A 26,565-nucleotide genomic window follows, 5' to 3' on the forward strand; every position below is an offset into this window, starting at 1 on the left:
ACAGCTAGCATTGCAATGCAGTGCTTTAGATGACTGCGCCACTCGGGAGGCCCCTCTGTGATCTAACTCTGGGGGCCCAGGCAGCCTCTGTGTTCTATTTCTGGGGGCCCAGGCAGCCTCTGTGTTCTAACTCTGGGGACCCAGGCAGCCTCTGTGATCTAACTCTGGGGGCCCAGGCAGCCTCTGTGATCTAACTCTGGGGACCCAGGCAGCCTCTGTGATCTAACTCTGGGGACCCAGGCAGCCTCTGTGATCTAACTCTGGGGGCCCAGGCAGCCTCTGTGTTCTAACTCTGGGGGCCCAGGCAGCCTCTGTGTTCTAACTCTGGGGACCCAGGCAGCCTCTGTGTTCTAACTCTGGGGGCCCAGGCAGCCTCTGTGTTCTAACTCTGGGGACCCAGGCAGCCTCTGTGTTCTAACTCTGGGGACCCAGGCAGCCTCTGTGTTCTAACTCTGGGGGCCCAGGCAGCCTCTGTGTTCTAACTCTGGGGACCCAGGCAGCCTCTGTGTTCTAACTCTGGGGGCCCAGGAAGCCTTTGTGATCTAACTCTGGGGACCCAGGCAGCCTCTGCGTTCTAACTCTGGGGGCTAAGGCAGCCTCTGTGCTCTCACTCTGGGGGCCCAGGCAGCATCTGAGACACAGATCAGCAGAGACCCAGGCCTCTCCTTCTTGGATGGCACCCTATTCCCATATTGGACTATGTTTGACCAGGGCCCAAAGAAGGGAAATGCCAGATTGAGGCCAGACAGAGAGAAATGGACACCTGTGACTTATGGTGGAGGATTTTCCATAACCCTGGACTAATCCTACGCACACAGGAATACACAGTACTACACAGAAAGAGACAGTACTACATAGGAAGAGACAGTACTACACAGGAAGAGATGGTACTACACATGAAGAGAAAGTACTACACAGGAAGAGACAGTACTACACAGGAAGAGACAGTACTACATAGGAAGAGACAGTACTACAATCAGAACTTGATGAGTTGTATTTGTCTCAGTGAAATCTCATTGTTTATTGTCTGTCCTGGTACCTCTTTGAAGACAGACACAGATAGAGAGTTGTCAGGAGTCCTTGAGGGGTCTGAGGAGAGCAGGACAGAAGAACAGGCACCAGAACCAGGACCAAATGATAGACCAGGGAACCAGGGTAGAACTAGGGAGGTAGAACCCAGAGCCCGTAGCAGGCCCTTCTCCCTGAGAGACTGCCTTCTCAAGTACCTCCTGTTCTTCAGCAACCTCCTCTTCACAGTGCTAGGCCTGGTGGTCCTGGCCCTGGGACTGTGGGGCCTCATCAACAAGGAATCCTTCGCTCAGGAGAAAATAGGACAGATCAGCACCGACCCCATGCTGGTGTTTGTGATGCTGGGCTTGGTGCTGTCTACCCTCTGCCTGTCAGGCTGTGTGGGGGCTCTGAGAGAGAACTGCTGCCTGCTCCAGGTCTTCTCAGCCACCGTGCTGCTCCTGGTAGCAGCCCAGGTCCTAGTGGCCATCGTGGCCTACAGCCTGCAGGGACAGATAGAGGGATACCCGAGGTCATATATAATACATGATAATGTATTCAGAGTAGGGTGTGTCTAAGAGATTAGGAACCCTAGGTACTGTAGAACTATACTCTGGAAAAAAAGGATCAGACATTTCTACAGCAGGTACTGGTAGTTGGGAAAAGAAGGATCAGACATTTCTACAGCAGGTACTGGTAGTTGGGAAAAGAAGGATCAGAAATTTATACAGCAGGTACTGGTAGTTGGGAAAAGCACTAGAATCCCTGAGTGAGTGAAGTGTCAATAGTTTAACTTGGCAGAAAATCACAAACAACTGTTAGAAAGAAATCCCACAGGAGGAAGTACGAGTGGGAGACATCACTATACACTAAAGGGAGAGGGCGGCTAGTATGTTACTGGAACACTACAATGTACTGGCTAGTGTGTTAGAGGAACACTACAATATATTGGCTAGTGTGTTAGTGGAACACTACAATGTATTGGCTAGTGTGTTAGAGGAACACTACAATGTATTGGCTAGTGTGTTAGTGGAACACTACAATGTACTGGCTAGTGTGTTAGAGGAACATTACAATGTATTGGCTAGTGTGTTAGTGGAACACTACAATGTACTGGCTAGTGTGTTAGAGGAACACTACAATGTATTGGCTAGTGTGTTAGTGGAACACTACAATGTATTGGCTAGTGTGTTAGAGGAACACAACAATGTATTGGCTAGTGTGTTAGTGGAACACTACAATGTATTGGCTAGTGTGTTAGAGGAACACTACAATGTATTGGCTAGTGTGTTAGAGGAACATTACAATGTATTGGTTAGTGTGTTAGTGGAACACTACAATGTATTGGTTAGTGTGTTAGAGGAACATTACAATGTATTGGCTAGTGTGTTAGTGGAACACTACAATGTATTGGCTAGTGTGTTAGAGGAATACTACAATGTATTGGCTAGTGTGTTAGTGGAACAGGACAATGTATTGGCTAGTGTGTTAGTGGAACAGGACAATGTATTGGCTAGTGTGTTAGTGGAACACTACAATGTATTGGCTAGTGTGTTAGTGGAACACTGCAATGTATTGGCTAGTGTGTTAGTGGAACACTACAATGTATTGGCTAGTGTGTTAGTGGAACACTACAATGTATTGGCTAGTGTGTTAGTGGAACAGGACAATGTATTGGCTAATGTGTTATTGGAACAGGACAATGTATTGGCTAGTGTGTTAGTGGAACAGGACAATGTATTGGCTAATGTGTTAGTGGAACAGGACAATGTATTGGCTAGTGTGTTAGTGGAACAGGACAATGTAGTTTTCAGAGAGAATCATGTGAAGTAGAGACACCAAACATGTCCTCCGTGATATCAGAGATGTTACTTTTTGGATTCAGGAGACCACAACAATACGAACCAACAGTCAGGCAGCCTCCAAAATATACTGTTGTTGTTGTTGTCTGACTCTGATCAGTCCAAATTCGCTGTTATTTGATCCAGTTGCTATGGAAACTCCCTCTCTAATTGTAGACAGACAGAGAGGATTGTGGGTGTTGTAGTATTCAGATGATTCTGTACTGCGCCAGCTCATGCAGCTCCGGGTGATTGTAAGCCTCCCAGGGGCAGATCTGTTCCCAAGAAGCTGAAATGGAAATTGGGGTTTTATTTTAGAAATAAGACCTGGATTCAATCTGCAACGTGTTAAAATCTAAAGGTAATTTCCGATTGAGCCGAAATATGCAGCGTTTACCGCGAACTGTAACGCGAATCTACCACAAAACTTCAGTGATGCGGATTGAATGCAGCCCTAAGTATTGTTTTTGAATGTCAGACATACCAAATTTTTTATTTTATTTTATTAGATCACTGTGATATCTATGGATGGAAACATACAGAATAGTTGAATAATGCACAGTATCCTGGGAACTGAATTGAATAATCTCTCAGTTTCACTATAGTTTAACTCAGTGATTGGAGTGAAACTATAGAGTGGAACACAGCAGTTCAGTTAGGATTCAGTTAGGATTCAGTTAGGATTCAGTTAGGATTTCAATGTGTATTCCACGGGAGCCAAGTTGGAAACAAGTTGAATCTCTTTAATGTGTGTCCCTTCTTGTATTGTTCTTAAAGAAAGGAAGCTGTAATAGTCTAGAATTTTATTTTTATTTATTTCACCTTTATTTAACCAGGTAGGCTAGTTGAGAACAAGTTCTCATTTGCAACTGTGACCTGGCCAAGATAAAGCAAAGCAGTGTGACACAGACAACACAGAGTTACACATGGAGTAAACAATAAACAAGCCAATAACACAATAAACAAGTCAATGATACAGTAGAAAAAAAAGAAAGTCTATATACAGTGTGCGCAAAAGGCATGAGGAGGTAGGCAATAAATAGGCCATAGTAGCGAAGAATTACAATTTAGCAGATTAACACTGGAGTGATAGATGTGCAGATGATGATGTGCAAGTAGAGATACTGGTGTGCAGAAGAGCAGAAAATAAAATAAAAACGGTATGGGGATGAGGTAGGTAGATTGGGTGGGCTATTTACAGATGGACTATGTACAGCTGCAGTGATTAGTTAGCTGCTCAGATAGCTGATGTTTAATGTGTCTGCCAACAGAGATATTTTACCAGTAACAAGACCATCCATTCCAGGAATATCATCTTCAAACCTGATGTAAACAATCACTTTGCTATTATGGAAAATTGTTTGGACGACCAGATCATCAACTGTAAACTATCTAAATGTTGTCCCTGTTGAGGTTGTATGGCTGAACATTCAAAGGAAGGTTTCCTGTATTGTATCACACTGTATGTTCTAATCATTATTTCTCCACCAGTGGTGGTTAGTGGGCAGAGCTATCAGAGGACCGGCCCATTGTAAAGGCTGGAATGGAATTAATGGAACGGTATCAGACATAGAAACCATGTGTTTGATAACTTTCTATCCATTCCATTTCAGTCATTACATTGAGCCTGTACCCACCAGCCTCCTCTGTTCTCTACCTACAAAAGCATTGAGTACCACTTGCTTGCCTTGTATAGAAATTAAATGAATAGTGTGCAGATTGGCATTTATTGTCATGAATCTTGCCCTGGAGGCAGCTCTGCAGAGTCGTCAGTAGCTGGCACAGCCACTTAAAATCTGATTTTAAACCTAACCATAACCCTAACCTTAACCCTAACCCTTAATTTAAACATTTGGAATTAATGATTGAAAACTGAAATCTTAGTTTCACTTTTGCTGTGTTTGACTGACAGCTAAGATAAGGCACCACATGGTGTAATTAAAATGTTAAGTCAAGCCGTAATTCTGTGATAACTAAAATATGGTACTACATGGTGTAATTAAAATGTCAAGCCATGTCATAATTCTGTTGCTGCAGTTACCCCACGGGTTGGCGTATTATTTGGAGATTGGGTTGATTAAACAATGGTTAGGTTTATTTATATTATAATATTATTGTTAAAATGGCTTTTCTTTGCTGCTATACATGCAGCTCAGTGAACCTTTCATTACTTATCCTACCATGCCCTTTCTCTGCAAGCCGTTGACCTTGTGTCCAAAAGCAGAGCAAACAACAAGTAAGTTTGCCTTACTCAATCACTGACCGTAAATCCCAATGAAGTGCCAGGATCGATTCCAGAGTCATTGTTAATCACAGAACACACCACCACTTACCATAAATCGAAATGAATGCCTAAACTGAAGTTTAACCCTTTCCCAAACCTTAACCCTTAACTTAACCACTCGAAATGAATGCATAAACTTAAGTTCAACCCTCTCCCAAAATGTAACCCTAACATTAAACATTTTGATTTTTTTGCTTAAATGTAAGTTTTAGTTTCACTTTTGCTGTGTTTGACTGACAGCTAAGATAAGGCGCCACATGGTGTAATTAAAATGTTAAGTCAAGGCATAATTCTGTTGCTGCAGTTAGCCCACGGGTTGGCGTATTATTTGGAGATTGGGTTGATTAAACAATGGTTAGGTTTATTTATATTATGATATTATTGTTAAACTGGCTTTTCTTTGCTGCTATACATGCAGCTCAGTGAACCCTTCCATGCTTTGTCATACCATGCCCTTTCTCTCCAAGCCGTTGGCCTTGTGTCCAAGAGCAGAGCAAACAACATGTAAGTTTGCCTTACTCTACCACTGACCGTAAATCCCAACGAAGTGCCAGGGTCGATCCCAGGGTCACTGTTAATCCTTAAGTGTCGATTGATGCACCCGTGTGTTGATCGAATTAACATAATAAACACATCCCCATAAAAATCTGTCTCTTTAAGGCTAGGGCTGATTTCAAGGTTTTACTGCTAACCAACAAAGCATTACAAGGGCTTGCTCCTACCTATCTTTCCGATTTGGTCCTGCCGTACATACCTACACGTACGCTACGGTCACAAGACGCAGGCCTCCTTACTGTCCCTAGAATTTCTAAGCAAACAGCTGGAGGCAGGGCTTTCTCCTATAGAGCTCCATTTTTTGAATTTTTATTTATTTATTTTATTTCACCTTTATTTAACCAGGTAGGCTAGTTGAGAACAAGTTCTCATTTGCAACTGCGACCTGGCCAAGATAAAGCAAAGCAACTCGACACATACAACAAAGAGTTACACATGGAATAAACAAAACATACAGTCAATAATACAGTACAAAAAAAGAAAACAAAAAGTCTATATACAGTGAGTGCAAATGAGGTAAGATTAGGGAGTTAAGGCAATAAATAGGCCATGGTGGCGAAGTAATTACAATATAGCAATTAAACACTGGAATGGTAGGTGTACAGAAGATGAATGTGCAAGTAGACATTTTTATTTTACCTTTATTTAACTAGACAAGTCAGTTAAGAACAAATTCTTATTTTCAATGACGGCCTAGGAACAGTGGGTTAACTACTGGGGTGCAAAGGTGCAAGATAAAGAAATAAAATACAGTATGGGGATGTAACGATCGTCCAAAGGATTAGACCAAGGTGCAGCGTGGTGAGTGTTCATCTTTATTTTAAATTGGAACACTTAAACAAAATAATAAACAAATACAAACGACCGTCACGTCTTGCAGGCTAAATACGAGCAGTACAAAATCAAGATCCCACAAACACAGGTGGAAAAAGGCTGCCTAAGTATGGCTTCCAATCAGAGACAACGATAGACACCTGCCTCTGATTGGCAACCAAAACATAGAAAATAACACATAGAATGCCCACCCCACACCCTGACCTAACCACATATAGAAACAAACCCTCTCTCTCAGGTCAGGGCGTGACAGGGGAAGAGGTAGGTAGATAGATAGATGGGCTTGTACAGGTGCAGTGATCTGTGAGCTGCTCTGACAGCTCGTGCTTAAAGCTAGTGAGGGAGATATAAGTCTCCAGCTTCAGAGATTTTTGCAGTTCGTTCCAGTCATTGGCAGCAGAGAACTAGAAGGAAAGACGACCAAAGGAGGAATTGGCTTTGGGGGTGACCAGTGAGATATACCTGCTGGAGCGCGTGCTACGTGTGGGTGCTGCTATGGTGACCAGTGAGCTGAGATAAGGTGGGGCTTTAGCTTGCAGAGACTTGTAGATAACCTGTAGCCAGTGGGTTTGGCGACGAGTATGAAGCGAGGGCCAACCAACGAGAGCATACAGGTCGCAGTGGTGGGTAGTGTATGGGGCTTTGGTGACAAAACGGATGGCACTGTGATAGACTGCATCCAATTTGTTGAGTAGAGTGTTGGAGGCTATTTTATAGATGACATCACCGAAGTCGAGGATTGGTAGGATGGTCAGTTTTATGAGGGTATGTTTGGCAGCATGAGTGAAGGATGCTTTGTTACGATATAGGAAGCCGATTCTAGATTTAATTTTGGATTGGAGATGCTTAATGTGAGTCTGGAAGGAGAGTTTACAGTCTAACCAGACATCTAGGTATTTGTAGTTGTCCACGTATTCTAAGTCAGAGCTGTCCAGAGTAGTGATGCTGGACGGGCGAGCAGGTGCGGGCAGTGATCGATTGAATAGCATGCATTTAGTTTTACTTGCGTTTAAGAGCAGTTGGAGGACATGGAAGGAGAGTTGTATGGCATTGAAGCTCGTCTGGAGGTTAGTTAACACAGTGTCCAAAGAGGGGCCAGAAGTATACAGAATGGTGTCGTCTGCGTAGAGGTGGATCAGAGAATCACCAGCAGCAAGAGCGACATCATTGATGTATACAGAGAAGAGAGTCGGCCCGAGAATTGAACCCTGTGGCACCCCCATAGAGACTGCCAGAGGTTCGGACAACAGGCCCTCCGATTTGACACACTGAACTCTATCAGAGAAGTAGTTGGTAAACCAGGCGAGGCAGTCATTTGAGAAACCAAGACTGTCAAGTCTGCCAATAAGAATGTGGTGATTGACAGTCGAAAGCCTTGGCCAGGTTGATGAATACGGCTGCACAGTAATGTCTCTTATCGATGGCGGTTATGATGTCGTTTAGGACCTTGAGCGTGGCTGAGGTGCACCTATGACCAGCTCGGAAACCAGATTGCATAGCGGAGAAGGTATGGTGGGATTCGAAATGGTCGGTAATCTGTTTGTTAACTTGGCTTTCGAAGACCTTAGAAAGACAGGGTAGGATAGATATAGGTCTGTAGCAGTTTGGGTCTAGAGTGTCACCCCCTTTGAAGAGGGGGATGACCGCGGCAGCTTTCCAATCTTTGGGAATCTCAGACAATACGAAAGAGAGGCTAACAGAACAGGTTAATAATAGGGGTTGCAACAATTTCGGCAGATAATTTTGGAAAGAGAGGGTCCAGATTGTCTAGCCCGGCTGATTTGTAGGGGTCCAGATTTTGCAGCTCTTTCAGAACATCAGCTATCTGGATTTGGGTGAAGGAGAAATGGTGGGGGCTTTGGCGGGTTTCTGTGGAGGGTGCCGGGCAGTTGACCGGGTAGGGGTAGCCAGGTGGAAAGCATGGCCAGCCGTAGAGAAATGCTTATTGAAATTCTCAATTATAGTGGATTTATCGGTGGTAACAGTGTTTCCTAGCCTCAGAGCAGTGGGCAGCTGGGAGGAGGTGCTCTTAGTCTCCATGGACTTTACAGTGTCCCAGAAAATGTTTGAGTTAGTACAACAGGATTCAAATTTCTGTTTGAAAAAGCTAGCCTTAGCTTTCCTAACTGCCTGTGTATATTTGTTCCTAACTTCCCTGAAAGTTGCATATCACAGGGGCTATTCGATGCTAATGCAGAACGCCACAGGATGTTTTTGTGCTGGTCAAGGGCAGACAGATCTGGAGTGAACCAAGGACTATATCTATTCCTAGTTCTACATTTTTTTAATGGTGCATGCTTATTTAAGATGGTGAGGAAGGCACTTTTAAAGAATAGCCAGGCATCATCTATTGACAGAATGAGGTCAATGTCATTCCAGGATACTCTGGCCAGGTCGATTAGAAATGCCTGCTCGCAGAAGTGTTTTAGTGATGAGGCGTGGTCTTTTGGTCGCAGACCCATTACGGATGCAGGCAATGAGGCAGTGATCACTGAGTTCTTGATTGAAAACAGCAGAGGTGTATTTGGAGGGCGAGTTAGTTAGGATGATATCTATGAGGGTGCCCGTGTTTACGGATTTGGGGTTGTACCTGGTAGGTTCTTTGATAATTTGTGTGAGATTGAGGGCATCAAGCTTAGATTGTAGGATGGCCGGCGTGTTAAGCATGTCCCAGTTTAGGTCACCTAGTAGTACGAGCTCAGAAGATAGATGGGGGGCAATCAATTCACATATGGTATCGAGGGCACATATCTGGAGTATTTCTCCTGTCTTATCTAGTGTCCTGTGTGAATTTAAGTATGCTCTCTCTAATTCTCTTTCTTTCTTTCTTTCTTTCTTTCTTTCTTTCTTTCTTTCTTTCTTTCTTTCTTTCTTTCTTTCTTTCTTTCTTTCTTTCTTTCTTTCTTTCTTCTCTCTCGGAGGACCTGCTGAGCCCTAGGACCATGCCTCAGGACTACCTGGCCCGATGACTCCTTGCTGTCCCCAGTCCACCTGGCCCGATGACTCCTTGCTGTCCCCAGTCCACCTGGCCCTGCTGCTGCTCCAGTCTCAACTGTTCTGCCTGCGGCTATGGAACCCTGACCTGTTCACCGGACGTGTTACCTGTCCCAGACCTGCTGTTTTCAACTCTCTAGAGACAGTAGGAGCAACTCTCTCTCTCGAGACACCTGAGGTGCTGACCTGTTGCACCTTCGACAACCACTGTGATTATTATTATTTGACCCTGCTGGTTATCTATGAACATTTGAACATCTTGGCCATGTTCTGTTATAATCTTCACCTGGCACAGCCAGGCTATGAGGGACTGGCCACCCCTCAGCCTGGTTCCTCTCTAGGTTTCTTCCTAGGTTCTGGCCTTTCTAGGGAGTTTTTCCTAGCCACCGTGCTTCTACACCTGCATTGCTTGCTGTTTGGGGTTTTAGGCTGGGTTTCTGTACAACACTTTGTGACATCAGCTGATGCAAGAAGGGCTTTATAAATACATTTGATTTGATTTCATTTGATGAAGTACCCGCAGCAATGTTCCAGCAACTAGTGGAAAGCCTTCCCAGAAGAGTGGAGGCTGTTATAGCAGCAAAGGGGGACCAACTCCATATTAATGCTGCTGATTTTGGAATGAGATGTTCGACGACCAGGTGTTGTCGTGGAAATATTCAGTCAATAATATTTCACAAATACCGGGGCCTGTGAGTTCAAATAGACTTTCATTACGACATTATAAAAGCCGAGCTGGTTCGTGAAAACAACAAACTTTCCTGTCTCGGCACACACATCTTATACATTTTTCCTCCTTACGTCACACACATAGTAACTCCTCTTAATGACTCATCCCCTCTGGCATTTAGCCACCGTTATCTTATTGCCTTGCACTAATTTTAGTTTGGTTTCATATTAGGGCATGGAAACTTTAGAGCCACAGCATTAGTTCAAAAATACCATAGCAACCATAAACATTAGGCCATACCACTGGTACAGGAATAAACAGTCATGTCATCCTACTAACACCATGAACACCCATGTTCTGGAAAAGTCCCAAGAGGTGTAACCATGGCAACAGTATATATTAGACCATACCACTGTTACAGAAATAACCAGTCATGTCCACTCCCCAGACAGGTGCATGTCTAATGGTGTCTAATGACCCAGAGCAGATATAGAGTGCACTAGTCTTTCTGGCTCTTCTGAAATAAATAATTGACACACATGTCCTGGAAAATTCTCAATAGTGTCCACATACTTTTGGTCATGTAGTGAACAGTGCATGCGTAATCACTGATACCCATGTGGCGTAACACTTCCCATAAATATTCATTTTAGGGGATCAAAAGCTGCATCAAGTGAGAGAATTGCATTATGAGTCAGTACTATCAGATGCTTCGATGATATGGAGGAGGCACCGAATACTATCAGCCACGAGGCTGATATTTTTGGGTCATTTTTAAATAGTGGACATAAAGGGTTCTAGGCGAGATGCCAACATCTTGACGTAAAGTTTGAACAGTGAGCAACATTTTACAAATCAAAATCAAATCAAGCTTTATTTATATTGCACATTTCAGATATGAATGCAACGCAATGCACTTCACAGGAAAAAAAATATATATATTTGAAAATAGAACAGAAATATTTACTACACAACAATAATTTTATTAGTATTTTTTATTTAACCTTTATTTTTTTATTAACCTTGGCAAATCAGTTGAGATCAAATTCTTATTTACAATGACGGCCTACCAAAAGGGAAAAGGCCTCCTGCAGGGATGGGGGCTGGGATTAAAAATAAAAATACATTTAGTAAAAATATAGGACAAAACACAAATCACGACAGAGAGACAACACAACACTACATAAAGAGAGACCAAAGACAACAACATAGCATGGCAGCAACACTTGACAACACAGCATGGTAGCAACACAACATAACAGCAGGATAGGGTACAAACTTTATTGGGCACAGACAACAGCACAAAGGGCAAGAAGGTAGAGACAACAATACATCACGCAAAGCAGCAACTGTCAGTAAGAGTGTCCGTGGTTGAGTCTTTGAATGAAGAGATAAAACTATCCAGTTTGAGTGTTTGTTTTAGCTCGTTACAGTTGCTAGCTGCAGCGAACTGAAAAGACATGCGACCCAGGGATGTGTGTGCATTGGGGACCTTGAACAGAATGCGCTTGGCAGAACGGGTGTTGTATGTGGATGAGGGCTGCAGTAGAAATCTCAGATAGGGGGGAGTGAGGCCTAAGAGGGTTTTATAAATAAGCATCAACCAGTGGGTCTTGTGACATGTATACATAGATGACCAGTTCACAGAGGAGTACAGAGTGCAGTGACGTGTCCTTTGTGGTATAGGCTTTGTGCTGTCTGACCTGAACTGCCTGGTGAAACACACAGGGCCACAGGAATCATTTTCAGTTTCAAGACCCCCCAGTTATTAGAAAAGTATTGGTCAAAGTTCAGAAATTGCAAAGATTCAGCCCTGTTTAACAAACGCAGAGCATACCCCTTTACCAACAGAGAATCCAAGGTAGTTACAGTACAGCTTCAAATTGAATGCATCCAGGGCTATAACATCCAAGTGTTGTTAACCTGTTGGGGATAGGGGGCAGTATTTGCACGGCCGGATAAAAAACGTACCCGATTTAATCTGGTTACTACTCCTGCCCAGTAACTAGAATATGCATATAATTATTGGCTTTGGATAGAAAACACCCTAAAGTTTCTAAAACTGTTTGAATGGTGTCTGTGAGTATAACAGAACTCATATGGCAGGCAAAAACCTGAGAAGATTCCTTACAGGAAGTGGCCTGTCTGACCATTCCTTGAGCTTCTTGACTCTATTTATTGAAGACTGAGGATCTTTGCTGTAACGTGACACTTCCTTTGGCTCCCATAGGCTCTCAGAAGGCGGGAAAAAGCTGAATGATGTAATTCCAGCCCCAGGCTGAAACACATTAGCGCTTTTGGCAAGTGCTCTATCAGAGGACAATGGGCTTAGGCGCGTGCACGAGTCGACCCCATGTTTTTATTTTCGTTCGTCTCTGAACCTAAACACAGATACCCGGTCAGAATATTATCGCTTTTTTACGAGAAAATTTTTTACGAAATCGTCCCACCTACTCAACAGCCAGTGGAATCCTGTGGCGCGTTATTCAAATTTCTTAGAAATGCTATTACTTCAATTTCTCAAACATATGACTATTTTACACCATTTTAAAGACAAGACTCTCGTTAATCTAACCACACTGTCCGATTTCAAAAAGGCTTTACAACGAAAGCAAAACATTAGATTATGTCAGCAGAGTACCCAGCCAGAAATAATCAGACACCCATTTTTCAAGCTAGCATATAATGTCACATAAACCCAAACCACAGCTCAATGCAGCACTAACCTTTGATGATCTTCATCAGATGACAATCCTAGGACATTATGTTATACAATACATGCATGTTTTGTTCAATCAAGTTCATATTTATATCAAAAACCAGCTTTTTACATTAGCATGTGACGTTCAGAACTAGCATACCCACCGCAAACTTCCGGTGAATTTACTAAATTACTCACGATAAACGTTCACAAAAAACATAACAATTATTTTAAGAATTATAGATACAGACCTCCTTTATGCAATCGCTATGTCCGATTTTAAAATAGCTTTTCGGTGAAAGCACATTTTGCAATATTCTGAGTAGATAGCCCAGCCATCACGGGCTAGCTATTTAGACACCCACCAAGTTTAGCCTTCACCAAAGTCAGATTTACTATAAGAAAAATTGGATTACCTTTGCTGTTCTTCATCAGAATGCACTCCCAGGACTTCTACTTCAATCACAAATGTTGGTTTGGTTCAAAATAATCCATAGTTATGTTCAAATATCCTCTGTTTTGTTCGTGCGTTCAAGACACTATCCGAAGGGTAAAGAAGGGTGACGCGCCCGACGCGTTTCGTGACAAAAAATGTCTAAATATTCCATTACCGTACTTCGAAGCATGTCAACCGCTGTTTAAAATCAATTTTTATGCCATTTTTCTCGTAACAAAGCCATAATATTCCGACCGGGAAACCCTGTTTACGTTCAAAGAGAGAGAAAATAAAAACATGGTGTCGCCTCGTGCACACGCCTCAGTCTCATTGTCCTCTGATTGACCACTTACCAAAGGCGCTAATGTTTTTCAGCCAGGGGCTCCAAAGACATCATTCAACTTTTTCCCGCCTTCTGAGAGCCTATGGGAGCCGTAGGAAGTGTCACGTTACAGCAGAGATCCTCAGTTTTCAATAAAGAGAGTGAAGAAGCCCAAGAAATTGTCAGACAGGCCACTTCCTGTAAGGAATCTTCTCAGGTTTTTGCCTGCCATATGAGTTATGTTATACTCACAGACACCATTCAAACAATTTTAGAAACTTTAGGGTGTTTTCTATCCACAGCCAATAATTATATGCATATTCTAGTTTCTGGGCAGTAGTAATAACCCGATTAAATCGGGTATGTTTTTTATCCGGCCGTGTAAATACTGCCCCCTATCCCTAACAGGCTAGCAAACAAACTTGATTAGGCTACTACATGATACTCAAAAAAACCTTTGAGGTAACAGACAGTGACACATGGACGGACAGTGACACATTCAATACCACCTTGCACTCTCTTGCCTGCATCTAGCTGATCTAGTGTGTAATAATTAGTCCAACAGTTGCAAAAGAGAGTTTCTATTGGACAAATGCAGGTATGTTTATCCCTGTTTCGTTCAATTTGCTTCATTTTAAGAAATGTTTTTCAACAGAATCGGCAGAATGAATACACCCCTGATCATGCGTAAACACAGTTCACTTTCATAGCAGCCACGTTGTATTCCTTCTCACATCTATGCGCTCTCCTCCTCTCACATTTTCCCTTCGCTTGTGGACTTCAATAGACAATACATCAGCTGTATCTGACCAGGTGAAAAAAAGTTTCCAAGCCAAACCATATCATAACTGCCACACACACAGTCTACATCGTTGTCACCATATTAGCTAAAGTAACTTCATAGTGCATAGCCCATCTGTAAATAGCCCACCCAATCTACCTACCTCATCCCCATATTGTTTTTATTTACTTTTGTACTCTTTTGTACACCAGTATTTCTACTTGCACATCATCCTCCGCTCATCTATCACTCCAGTGTTAACTTGCTAAATTGTAACTACTTCACCACTATGGCCTATTTCATTTGACTTACCTCCTCACGCCATTTGCACACACTGTATATAGACTTTCCTTTTTGTTATATTGTGTTATTGACTGTACGCTTGTTTATTCCATGTGTAACTCTGTGTTGTTGTTTGTGTCGCACTGCTTTGCTTTATCTTGGCCAGGTCGCAGTTGTAAATGAGAACTTGTTCTCAACTAGCTTACCTGGTTAACTTCTCTAGGGTAGGGGGCAGTATTTTGACGTCCGTATGAAAGGCGTGCCCGTAGTAAACTGCCTGCTACTCAGTCTCAGAAGGTAGGATATGCATATTAGTAGTAGATTTGGATAGAAAACACTCTGAAGTTTCTAAAACTGTTTGAATGATGTCTGTGAGTATAACAGAACTCATATGGCAGGCAAAAATCTGAGAACAATCCAACCAGGAAGTGTGGAAATCTGAGGTTTGTAGTTTTTCAAGTGATTGCCTATACAGTATACAGTGACTTAGGGTTCATTTTGCACTTCCTGAGGCTTCCACTAGATGTCAACAGTCTTTAGAACGTTGTTGCATGCTTCTACTGTGACTAGGGAGAGAATAAGAGCTCCTGGAAGTAGATGAGTGAGAAAATGACATGAGCTCAGTGGCGCCCACTCCCGTGAGAGTTAGACAAAGGAATCGTCCGGTTGGAATATTAGGGAAGATTTATGATAAAAACATCCTAAAGATTGATTCTATACATCGTTTGACATGTTTCTACGAACTGTAATATAACTTTTTGACTAAGAAATTTGAATTATGAGATTTTTGTTGTTTTGAATTTGCCGCCCTGCTATTTCACTGGCTGTTGAATAGTGTGTCCCACGGGTGGGACACTAGCGTCCCACATACCCCAGAGAGGTTAAATAAAGGTGAAATAAAATACATTTAAATAAATAGTCAACATAGCTAATAACAACATATCAGTTCATGCTGCAAGACCTCTGATTTCTTGGAGAACAAACTCCAGGAGTTGTCTTAATTATTGTGTAAGTCTATGGAAGGGGTGAGAACCATGAGCCTCCTAGGTTTTGTATTGAAGTCAACGTACCCAGAGGAGGACAGAAGCTAGCTGTTCTCCAGTTACACCATGGCGCTACCCTACAGAATGCTGTTGACTTTAATTGTAAAACAGTGTATTTGAATCAATTATTTGGTGACGTGAATATATTTAGTATAGTTTTATCTAAAAAGGAAAACTTTTAAAATGTTTTACAATAAAAAATGTCATGAATTTCACTGAGGAGGATGGTCCTCCCCTTCCTCCTCTGAGGAGCCTCCACTGGTAACCTGTGAACAGAACCACCCAACAACACAAATGACCCTCACTAAAATATGCAACAAAATGATCAACCCCAGGTGGGCCAGGTGGGTCTGGGCCCTGTACGTTCCCCTCCGTCTTCTAGCCTCCTGACTCCTAACCTTGCCGTCACATCGCTCCTCCTCCAGCACCAGCCCAGGCCGATTGACATTCCCTCCACCACCGCCACCGCCACCTCCCTTCTCCCTTTTCCTCTCTCGCCTCCTTCCTTCCTTCCTCTATAGCAATCCTTCTCACAGAACCAGAACCGGACCAGAACCGGGAACAAGTCACCACACCAGAAGAGGCACGGAAGAAGGACCAAAGATCTAGACCTACGTCCGGAGTGAGCAAGCCACAGGGGAGTACCATCCCTGACCTCTGGGTGTTTCTGCTTGCTCCTCAGTTTGTCCTTCCTCCCCTCTGTAGATCCAACACCTGCACCTAACTCAGTCCCAGCACCAGACCACGAGACGAGGCATGGAGTAGGGACCCAGAGCGAGCAGGCCACAGGGGAGTACCACTTTTGACCTCTGGGCCTGGGGATCCCTTGTGTTTCGGCTTGCTCCTCAGGTTGTCCTTCCTTCCTTCTACAGACCCAGATCCCAAACCAGCACCTGCAGCAGCCCCAGTTTCTGGTTCATGGTTCCGGGTTTATTTTTCACAGTCCCAAGTGCCAGCACTAGACCCATAGCCCTTGTTTGTAAACAAAGTTAGCTAGCTAAGCAAGCTTATGTTGGTCTTACCAGCAGTCAAGCGGGCTGTTCACGGCCTTCTTCCTCCAGAGAGCAAACAAACTTCACTACTTCAGATGTGTCGTGAAAAGACATTGTTCAGCTCCATGCATCAGCTTGATGATTGCCGGGTACAGCAGTAAAGCATGGTAGCCAAAGCCCCTCACTCGGTTCATGATTGAGTAGCAGGGTCGCCGACGCTTGTAGGTATGATCACTGGAGTCGGCTGCAAACCAGACAGTGAGACCAGCCAACTCCACAGGGGATTTCCTTGCTTCCACAATAATCTTGTCTATGTGAAGCATTGGCATTTCACAATGAGGACTCTGGGATTAGCAAGTGATTGTCCCGGCTGGCCGATCCTGTGTACCCTCATTGTCTGTATTGGCTGTCCAGCAGTCAGGTAAGCGTTGTTGTTTTCTAATCTTTCTCTCGGGTTGATCACGTGTACATTATCTATTTATGTCCTCGAGCATCATTTTGCATCAAATTGATTTGTTTCGCCTTTATTTGCACCATCAGAATGGTATGTAACGTCCTCAGTATGCTGTGGTAGCATTCCCTTCATACTCCCCTGCTTTGATTTCTCATCCGCCACTTGAAAATGCTTTAAGTGTTGTCTCTGTGAACTTGGCTAGGTCTATAAAAATTATTTTATCAAGAAATCTAAGATGGTGCCATCTGCACATTTGAAAGTTGGTTTGGTGTTTAGAGCTGTGTGTAAGCACTAGAGGGAGCAGAATAATAATAATTGAGATTAGTCTTGCTTTCAGCAAGCACATTAAATATTTTATGATGAAGTAAGTAGGGAGATCACATGGAGGGGGATGTTTGTTAAGTAAATATTTAAAGGCCAATAAACCCTTTTTTAGGTGATAAAAAAACGGTTACAGGGTTTGTTTACGAAGAAAATGAAAAAAAAAAGTAATTCTTTTCATTTGGCAATAAAGGGGTTGTGGCAATAAAGGGGTTGTGGCTATAAAGGGGTTGTGGCTATAAAGGGGTTGTCAAATGTGAGGCTGAAACTTTTGGTAGAGACACATCTCTTCACCTCAAGACCTGAACTTTTGCTTACTTTTGGAATTTCAGGTAGGCCTATAGATTATTATTTTAATAAAATGACTAATCAGTTATTAATATGTATTGTCATGAAACAGGCAGGGAGTAGGTCTCGAACCCTCAACCTTCTAGCCCGAAGTCCATCAAGCTGTCGACTGTGTCCCAATAGCATTCTCAAGCGGCAGAGTGGATATCCGCGCTATTAAACCCAGGGTCGTTACAGTATATGTATATAAAATAAATTGTACACAAGAGGGCATGTGACAGCATTTTTTAGCATGGCTATGCTGTGGTCATAGGTACGAGGTGAAGCCGAGTACAGTAGATCAGCACAGCTGTGCAAAACATTTGTATCACATAACCTTGTGTGTACAATTGCTTTTCTACAATGGGTCACTTCTTACATTAAATTAAATGTACGCAGATAACACAATCACTTCAAACTGAAGCTGGAGAGAGAGCAAACCAGCTGCATTTTGTTTAGTTTGACCTGTTATTCTATTGCCATGTCTTTATATCCATAAACAGTTTGCTGATGCATGATTTCACTGTCTTGTTCTGACACGTTTATTCTCTATGGGCCGGTGGAGATCGCACTTAAAAATGTAAACAATGTTGCAAAGGTCAGAGAGGCAGATAGCAACGTTTGTTCAAATCAAGCAAAGCAAGTACTAGGCTAGAAGCAAGAGAAAATAACGTCTAGATGCGTTTTTACAGTGAAGATCAAGTTAAAGTTCCAATGCAGCTGTTTTAATCTCAATATCAAAATCATTTCTGGATTACAATGAAGTACCTTTACTGTGATTGTTTTAAATTAAAATGGTCAAAAATAAACAAAAATAGCTTCTTAAAAAAATTCACCACAAGGCCAATGATGACTTTTAAACAGTTACAGAGGTTAATGTCTGTGATAGGAGAAAACTGAGGATGGATCAACAACATTGTAGTTACTCCACAATACTAACCTAAATGACAGAGTGAAAAGAAGGAAGCCTGTACAGCATAAACATTTTCCAAAACATGCATCCTGTTTGCAATAAGCCAATAAAGTAAAACTGCAAGAATTTGGCAAAGAAATTACATTTATGTCCTGAATACAAAGCATTATATTTGGAGCAAATCCAACACAACACATCACTGAGTACCACATTTCATATTTTCAAGCATGGTGGTATGCTTGTTATGGGTATGCTTGTCATCGGCAAGGACTAGACATTTTTGGGAGGATAAAAATAAACTGAATAGAGCTAAACACAGGCAAAATCTTAGAGGAAAACCTGGTTCAGTCTGCTTTCCACCAGCAGACAATAACCTAAAATAAGGCCAAATATACACTGGAGTTACTTACCAAGATGACATTGAATGTTCCTGAGTGGCCTAGTGACAGTTTTGACTTAAATTGGCTGGAAAATCTATGGCAAGACTTGAAAATGGCTGACTAGCAATGGTCAACAACGAACTTGACAGAGCTTGAAGAATTAAAAAAAAAGAATAATCTGCAAATATTGTACAAGACAGCTGTAATCGATGCCAAAGGTGATTTAACATGTATTGACCCAGGGGTGTGAATACTTATGTAAATTAGATATTTCTGTATTGAATTTTCAATACATTTTCCAACATTTCTAAAAACATGTTTTCATTTTGTCATTATGGTGAGAACAAAAATATATATTTAATCCGTTTTAAATTCAGTCTGTAACAAAAATGTGGAAAAAGCCAAGGGGTGTCAATACTTTCTGCATATGACAAAGGCAAATTCCGTGTTTGACTGCACTGCCCCTTTATTGAATTGCCTGGCTGGGCTGATGGGACAGTGGATGTGCAATGGTTTCTCAGATCGAACAATAAAAAAGTAGCCTATTTTTGCATCATAGGCCTACCCTTTGTTAACAGCTTTTTTAGCACGGCTTAATTAAAACGTACAGTATCTCAACCAATCACAAAGCTTGTTTTGACCAACCCTTTTTGTATATTAATATGTATACATCTGGAAAATCTTTTGAACTTGTAAACACTGTAAATATATATCTATTTTTTTTTTCCTAATTTGCAGTCATGGCATCTTCAGCACTCCTGATACTCCTGTTATATGCAACCTCAATTGGGACAACTGTATCAGTTAAAGATATGGAATACTACACAAGAGAAAGAGTTGAGAAATCTATTGAATCTTTTGAAAAGAGTTTGGAAATTGTTAAAATAATAGTTGAGGGAAAGGATACATCAGATTGGACTAGTGTACTTAAGAAAGTCTTAAAGTTCACGGCACGTTATGGCCCTGCCTTTGGTGGTTTTGCTGGTGCTGCTGTAAATTTTGCCCTGGCATTTGTCGGTCAAGATGACCCAGTGTTAATTGAGGTGAAGACTCAGTTTGCAGAGGTTAACAGAAAGCTTGACTCAATCACTTTGCAAATCAACTCTCTGAAAACTGAAGTCCAGTGGGTAACCTATGCCAGTGTCTACTCTCAAGACGAGCTTAAGATCAGCAACTCCTGGGACATGTTCAAGGAATTCTTGTCGGATAGCATGGCAGCCAAAGACGAGGACAAGAAGAGACAACTGGTGGAGAAGTATGTAACTGTTTACAACTTTAATTGTAGTTACTGCTTTTAAAATCAGCAATGGTATCCAACATTCTACCCTCTGTAACCACTGTGAATTTTGACCATTTTCCCAACAGGTTAGATGGTTCTAGAAATGAGGTTGCATTTGCCTACCTTGCATTTTCAACCATAACAAAATAACTTGACAAATGACAAATAGTTACACATCATAAATGATTTTGTTTATATTTAACTGTTTATCAATGATAAAACATAATGCAAGTCCTTTATACTGCAAAACGTTATGTTTATGCATTGTTTAAAATACACTACATAACCAAAAGTATGTGGACACCTGCTCACTAAACATCCCATTCCAAAATCATGGGCATTAATATGGAGTTGGTCCCCCTTTGCTGCTATAACAACCTCCACTCTTCTGGAAAGGCTTTCCACTAGATGTTGGAACATTGCTCTGGGTACTTGCTTCCATTCAGCCACAAGAGCATTAGTGACGTCGGGCACTGATGTTGGGTGATTAGGCCTGGCTCGCAGTCGCCGTTTAAATTCTTCCCAAAGGTGTTCAATGGGGTTGAGATCTGTGCTCTGTGCTCTGTGCTGGCCAGTCAAGTTCTTCCACACCGATTTCAACAAACCATTTCTGTATGGACCTCGCTTTGTGCATGGGGGCATTGTCCTCTATATATTTTGTCATGCAGAAACAGGAAAGGGCCTTCCCCAAACTGTTTCCACAAAGTTGAAAGCACAGAATCATCTAGAATGTCATTGTATGCTGTAGTGTTAAGATTTCCCTACGCTGGAACTAAGGGGCCTAGCCCGAACCAGGAAAACAGCCCCAGACCATTATTCCTTCTCCACAAAACTTTACAGTTGGCACTACGCATTGGGGCAGGTAGCGTTTTCCTGGCATCCGCTAAAACTCAGATTTGTCCATTGACTGCAAGAGGGTGAAGCCTGACTGATCACTCCAGAAAACACGTTTCCACTGCTCCAGAGTCCAATGGCGGCGAGCTTTACACCACTCCAGCCGATGCTTGGCATGGTGATCTCAGGCTTGTGTGTTGCTGCTCAGCCATGGAAACCCATTTCATGAAGCTCCTGACGAATAGTTATTGTGTTGATCTTGCTTCCAGAGCCAGTTTGGATCTCGGTAGTGAGTGTTGCAACCGAGGACAGATGATCTTTACACACTACGCGCTTCAGCACTCGGCGGTCACATTCTGTGAGCTTGTGTGGCCTACCACTTGGCGGCTGAGCCGATGTTGTTCCTAGGCATTTCCACTTAACAATAACAGCACTTACAGTTCACTGGGGCAGCTCCAGCAGGGCAGAAATTTCACAAACTGACTTGTTGGAAAGGTGGTATACTATGACGGTGCAACATTGAAAGTATCTGAGCTCTCCAGTAAGGCCATTCTACTGCAAATGTTTGTCTATGGAGATTGCATGGCTGTGTCCTCGATGTTATACACCTGTCAGCAACGGGTGTGGCTGAAATAGCTGAATCCACTCATTTAAAGCGAAGTCCACATACTTTTGTATGTATAGTGTACTTACAGATGTGGTATCTTAATTTGATCCAGTTTGCTACAGATGGTAAATAATCCAGCAGTAAAAGGAAATGTGAATAATTATGTGGATTATATTTAATTTATATTTTTGTAGAGGTTGATACATTTTTCGCATGGGAAAATCAAGTCTGAAATGTCAAAGTGGAAATTACAAACTTCAGAAGCCCTTTTAAATCTCAAATACACTACAAGTAAAGCATTGCAGAAAAGTTATCTTGCAACAGGGTGATCAAATTATGACCCTACATCTGATCCTATCTATATATTATTTTGAATGCTAGAAAGTAAACTAAAGTATTTACTATATTGTATAGATTGATTCAAAACAAAGAAGGGTATTAAATTACCTATCATTATTTTACAAATATGCAAGATTTATGTCATTGGTGATCCCGCCTCAAAAATCACTCATTGCGAAGATATACAAGGACCTTGAGCATTCCTTCCATTGCCAAACTGTTATCGGGGGAGGGATCTATATTACATAAAATTATTAGGTAATTGCACACTTTTAGCATTTGAGGATTCCATTGATAATTTGGATTGTGCAAATAAAAAATGCAGTTGGTGTTACTCTATTTAAATTAAGGGAAATTACATTGTGAGCAAAATTATGAATCAAATAATTTCAGTATATCATTTTTTAAGTGTTAATGTACTTAGATTTGAGCATCGGTGGCCTTCATTTAAGAAAATCCTTAATTACCTAAAATGTATAATTGGTGTTACCATCATTGACATTGCTACTCCTATTGGTGGCACGGTGTTATCATAATGGTAAAAACATAAAAAACATAAAAACAGTTATTAAAGTGCCATATTAGTTGATATAGATGGAAAGATGTACCCAAATACACTTACAAGATGTCATGCTCAAATGCCAGCGCAATTCAAGAACGACCCACTAGACAAAAACTTAGTGTATGAAATCAGAACAGACATTTTCTACCAATCAAAAGATAGAGCTATTTCTGTAACCACATCAACTACTTTTTCTCTCAACTTTTAGAAACAAATGCAATTTTGACCACTTTCCCCCCAAAATTGCCAAAAAAGTAGGTTATGCAATATTTGTCTATTTCTCTGCTATTCAAATCAGCAATCAGAACAGATATATATTCTACCAATAAAAAGATACAGCTATTTCAGTAACCACATCAAGTTTTTTCATTCTTTGTTTCTTTGTTTCTTTGTTTCTTTCTTTCTCTCTTTCTTTCTTTCTTTCTTTCTTTCTTTCTTTCTTTCTTTCTTTCTTTCTTTCTTTCTTTCTTTCTTTCTTTCTTTCTTTCTTTCTTTCTTTCTTTCTTTCTTTCTTTCTTTCTTTCTTTCTAAACTAACTTCCCACTGTTGAAATAACACACAAAGAAAAATTACTAATAATGTTTGTTGCCTGGCAATTAAGTTTTATGATTCTGATTCTGAGGTTCACCCAGTTCTATGAGAACACAGCAACTGAGAACAGCGTGACCAATTTCTACAAATACCTGACGGGAGAGCAGCCTTCACTCACCGAAAACCTCCTGGAGCTCATGGTAAACAAATTCAGTGGTGAAGTTGAAAAGGTGAAGACATACAGCATGTATTTCAGAGGTCTGATGTGGAAGGGCCTGCAGCTGAATCTCATCTATTACAAGCTGAAGGACTTTAACACAGAGGCCAAGGCCCAGCAATCAATCATTCAGTTTTACAACGTTACCCAAGCTCACACACAAACAGTGCTGAAATGCATTGAGAACTTTGAACAGTACATGAAGAACGATGTGGAAGTGATTGGCACATCCGAATCCTTAGAAATGACCCCACTAGCTACCAAAGTTAGAGAGTTTTTGAATAAAAAGTACTTCTGGTATGACTGGATAGTTGCTGTGTACAAAAAGGAAGATGACAGTAGCCATGACATGGTACGTTTTACCAAGTTTCCTCTTGAGAAGGTCATTGTTGCTGTGAGCTTCTCAGAGAAAGGCAACCATTTAATTGGAAATACTATAAAAGAATACGCTTCTGACTGTGTGAAAAAAATAGAGTGCTCAAAGCCTGAAGTGCTGAACAAACTTCCTGAATGTTCATACAAATACAGCAGGTATGGTCCTTCTACATACAAATTGGCTATGACTCAAATTGCAGCTATCCATATTTCAACAAAAAAAGATGGGTTTTCTGAAACTCCAGATGCGCTAATCAGAAATGACTGTTACTGGGGCTTCTTTTCAGTCTATGTAAAAAGTGATAACCAGATTAGACAACTTGACCCCTGCTCTGGCAACACTGACTGTGGAAATGGCCAATGCAAGAGAATACTAGACACCTCTTTGACAATTTGTGAATGCAATGAGGGCTTCTATGGTGAAAAGTGTGAGATTAATATTCAGGACGATGTGATGACCGTGAATGTGAATGTGGGTGAAGATGCCGAAGCATCACAGGTGGCTGGTGGGAAGGATGGGTAATTGGCTGGAGCTAAATACATGTAATGGTATCAAACACATGGTTTCTATTCCAGCCGTTATTATGATTCATCCTCACCTGCTTGCTGTGCAGAATGTGTCTTTCTTTCTCTGTGCCAGTCTCACTTCAATGATTGCTAATTTCCTGAGGTTGCAAAATTCTGGTAACTTCCCCAAAATTACCAGGTATTCCAGAAATACTAGTTAGAAGAAAAGCACGGGAAATCCAGAAAACCTGGGGATATCCGAAAAATTGGGAATTTGGGGAAAGTTGACAGAATTTTGTAATGGTGTCATTCTGCCAGAGAGTAGGGCATTCATCTAACCATCATCATTTTCAGAATTCCGAAGTAAAAATATCCCCCAATTGAATCATAGAAATCATGATCTAAGAAAATATATATACATAATATTTTTTTTTGAACGTGACTGCTATAAGCAACGCAAACGCAAATATTTTAGCCTCTATCCTATCACATTTTTAAAATTCAAGATATGTATATTTGTACAGGAAGGATATACACAGATCATCATGTCTAAGATCATTGTTACATGTATCCAACATGAACCTTCAACACCCTGTTATAGATAGACGATGTTAAACCACTGTAATGCTTTTATGCTTTGTGCTTCTGTAAAGCCATACTTCATTTTCTAATGTAATAAACATTGAATTCCTAAACCAACAGTATGTGTTTGTCTCTTTGCACCTCTACCATGATTACAGATTATTATAATGAGGATGAAAGACTATTGTGTTGATTTCACTTGATTTGGGGGGGTTGTCCTATATTATAAACAACATGGGAGATCTGGGAATGGAAGAACCATCCATCCTTACATGTCAAAAAGGATGATAAAAATACATTGTCTGAAAGGAAACTGATGTTGGCTTTCTTGTTATCATCATCATCATCATCATCACCATCATCATCACATCATCATCATTAGCATCATCATCAGCATCATCATCACCATCATCATTAGCATCATCATCAGCATCATCATCAGCATCATCATCAGTAATATACATTGTTCTTTCTAAATTAGAGGGTTGGTAAACTTATCTTAGGACGTCTCTCTTGAGATGACACCACAAATTGTGTACTGAATTAGAGTTGACAGAACAAGATCAGAATAAGTACAACACTGTTTAAGTTCTGTACTGTTTTTCCTCTCAATAAACCATTGCTTTGAGTAGGACTTTTACTCTTATCTTATCTCATTAATAAGGAGAAGAACAGAAACACATTCTGAATAAAGACTTTATTTGGTCCTAGGAAACCTTGATTCATCCTTCATGGCAAGGAGGAACTAGTCATGATTTATATTAGCAAAAGGCTTACTTCCTCAGCTATCAGATAAAAAAGCATACAAGATCATGTACATAAGAAAGGTGTGATAGAAAATATGAAAACATGATGATATGAAATGCTATCATAAACCTATTTGTCAGAGACAACATTTTCTTGGCGTTACCTTAGATTGTAAACTGTCATGGTCAAAACATATAGATGGTTGTAGAGATGGGGAGAGGTCTGTCCGTAATAAAGAGATGCTCTGCTTTTTTGACACCACACTCCAAAAAGCAAGTTCTGCAGGCTCTCGTTTTGTCTAATCTTGATTATTATCCAGTCGTGTGGTCCAGTTCTACAAGGAAAGACCTAGTTCAGCTCCAGCTGGCCCAGAAGAGAGCTGCACGTTTTGCTCTTAATTGTAATCAGAGGGCTGATATAAATACTATGCATGCCAGTCTCTCTTGGCCAAGAGTTGAGGAGAGACTGACTGCATCACTTCTTCTTTTTATAAGAAACATTAACGTGTTGAAAATTCCAAATTGTTTGCATAGTCAACTTACACACAGCTCTGACACACACACTTCTCCCACCAGACATGCTACCAGGGGTCTTTTCACAGTCCCCAAATCCAGTATAAATTCAAGAAAGCGTACAGTTTTATATAGAGCCCTTATTGCATGGAACTTCCTTCCATCTCATATTGCTCAAATAAAAGAGCAAACATGGTTTAAAAAAAACAGATTGCGGCAACACCTCATGGCACAATGCCTCTCCCCTATTTGACCTAGATAGTTTGTGTGTATGCATTGATATCTAGGCTATGTGTGCCTTTTACATTTTTTTATGTAGTTCTGTCCTTGAGCTG

The 26,565-nt window shown here is 41.3% G+C and overlaps 4 protein-coding genes across 4 annotated transcripts in view; 3 read left to right on the plus strand and 1 right to left on the minus strand.

Moving 5' to 3' along the window:
* Positions 1-26,565, plus strand: part of LOC106606263 (immunoglobulin lambda-1 light chain) — a 147,299-nt gene that overhangs the window by 88,227 nt on the left and 32,507 nt on the right. The gene's annotated exons all lie outside the window — the stretch shown is intronic.
* The window catches only part of LOC106606373 (Ig lambda chain C region), a 142,692-nt gene that overhangs the window by 76,199 nt on the left and 39,928 nt on the right, over positions 1-26,565 (plus strand). The window lies entirely within an intron of this gene.
* Positions 1-26,565, minus strand: part of LOC106606374 (immunoglobulin lambda-1 light chain) — a 108,458-nt gene that overhangs the window by 28,536 nt on the left and 53,357 nt on the right. The window lies entirely within an intron of this gene.
* On the plus strand, positions 17,719-25,088 carry LOC106606371 (uncharacterized). Its single transcript, XM_014202520.2, has 3 exons — positions 17,719-17,850; positions 19,877-20,393; positions 23,382-25,088. The coding sequence occupies exons 2-3, from the start codon at positions 19,879-19,881 to the stop codon at positions 24,403-24,405; spliced, it is 1,539 nt and encodes a 512-aa protein (XP_014057995.1). The 5' UTR covers positions 17,719-17,850; positions 19,877-19,878; the 3' UTR covers positions 24,406-25,088.

This window comes from Salmo salar, chromosome ssa06, assembly GCF_905237065.1.
Source record: "Salmo salar chromosome ssa06, Ssal_v3.1, whole genome shotgun sequence".
NCBI lineage: Eukaryota > Metazoa > Chordata > Actinopteri > Salmoniformes > Salmonidae > Salmo > Salmo salar.

Excerpts from the sequence above, each read along its gene's own strand:
- LOC106606371 (XM_014202520.2), top strand. The coding sequence starts at position 19,879 with ATGGCATCTTCAGCACTCCTGATACTCCTGTTATATGCAACCTCAATT. Across the intron at positions 20,394-23,381 it reads AAGAGACAACTGGTGGAGAA|GTTCACCCAGTTCTATGAGA; the intron begins GTATGTAACTGT and ends TCTGATTCTGAG.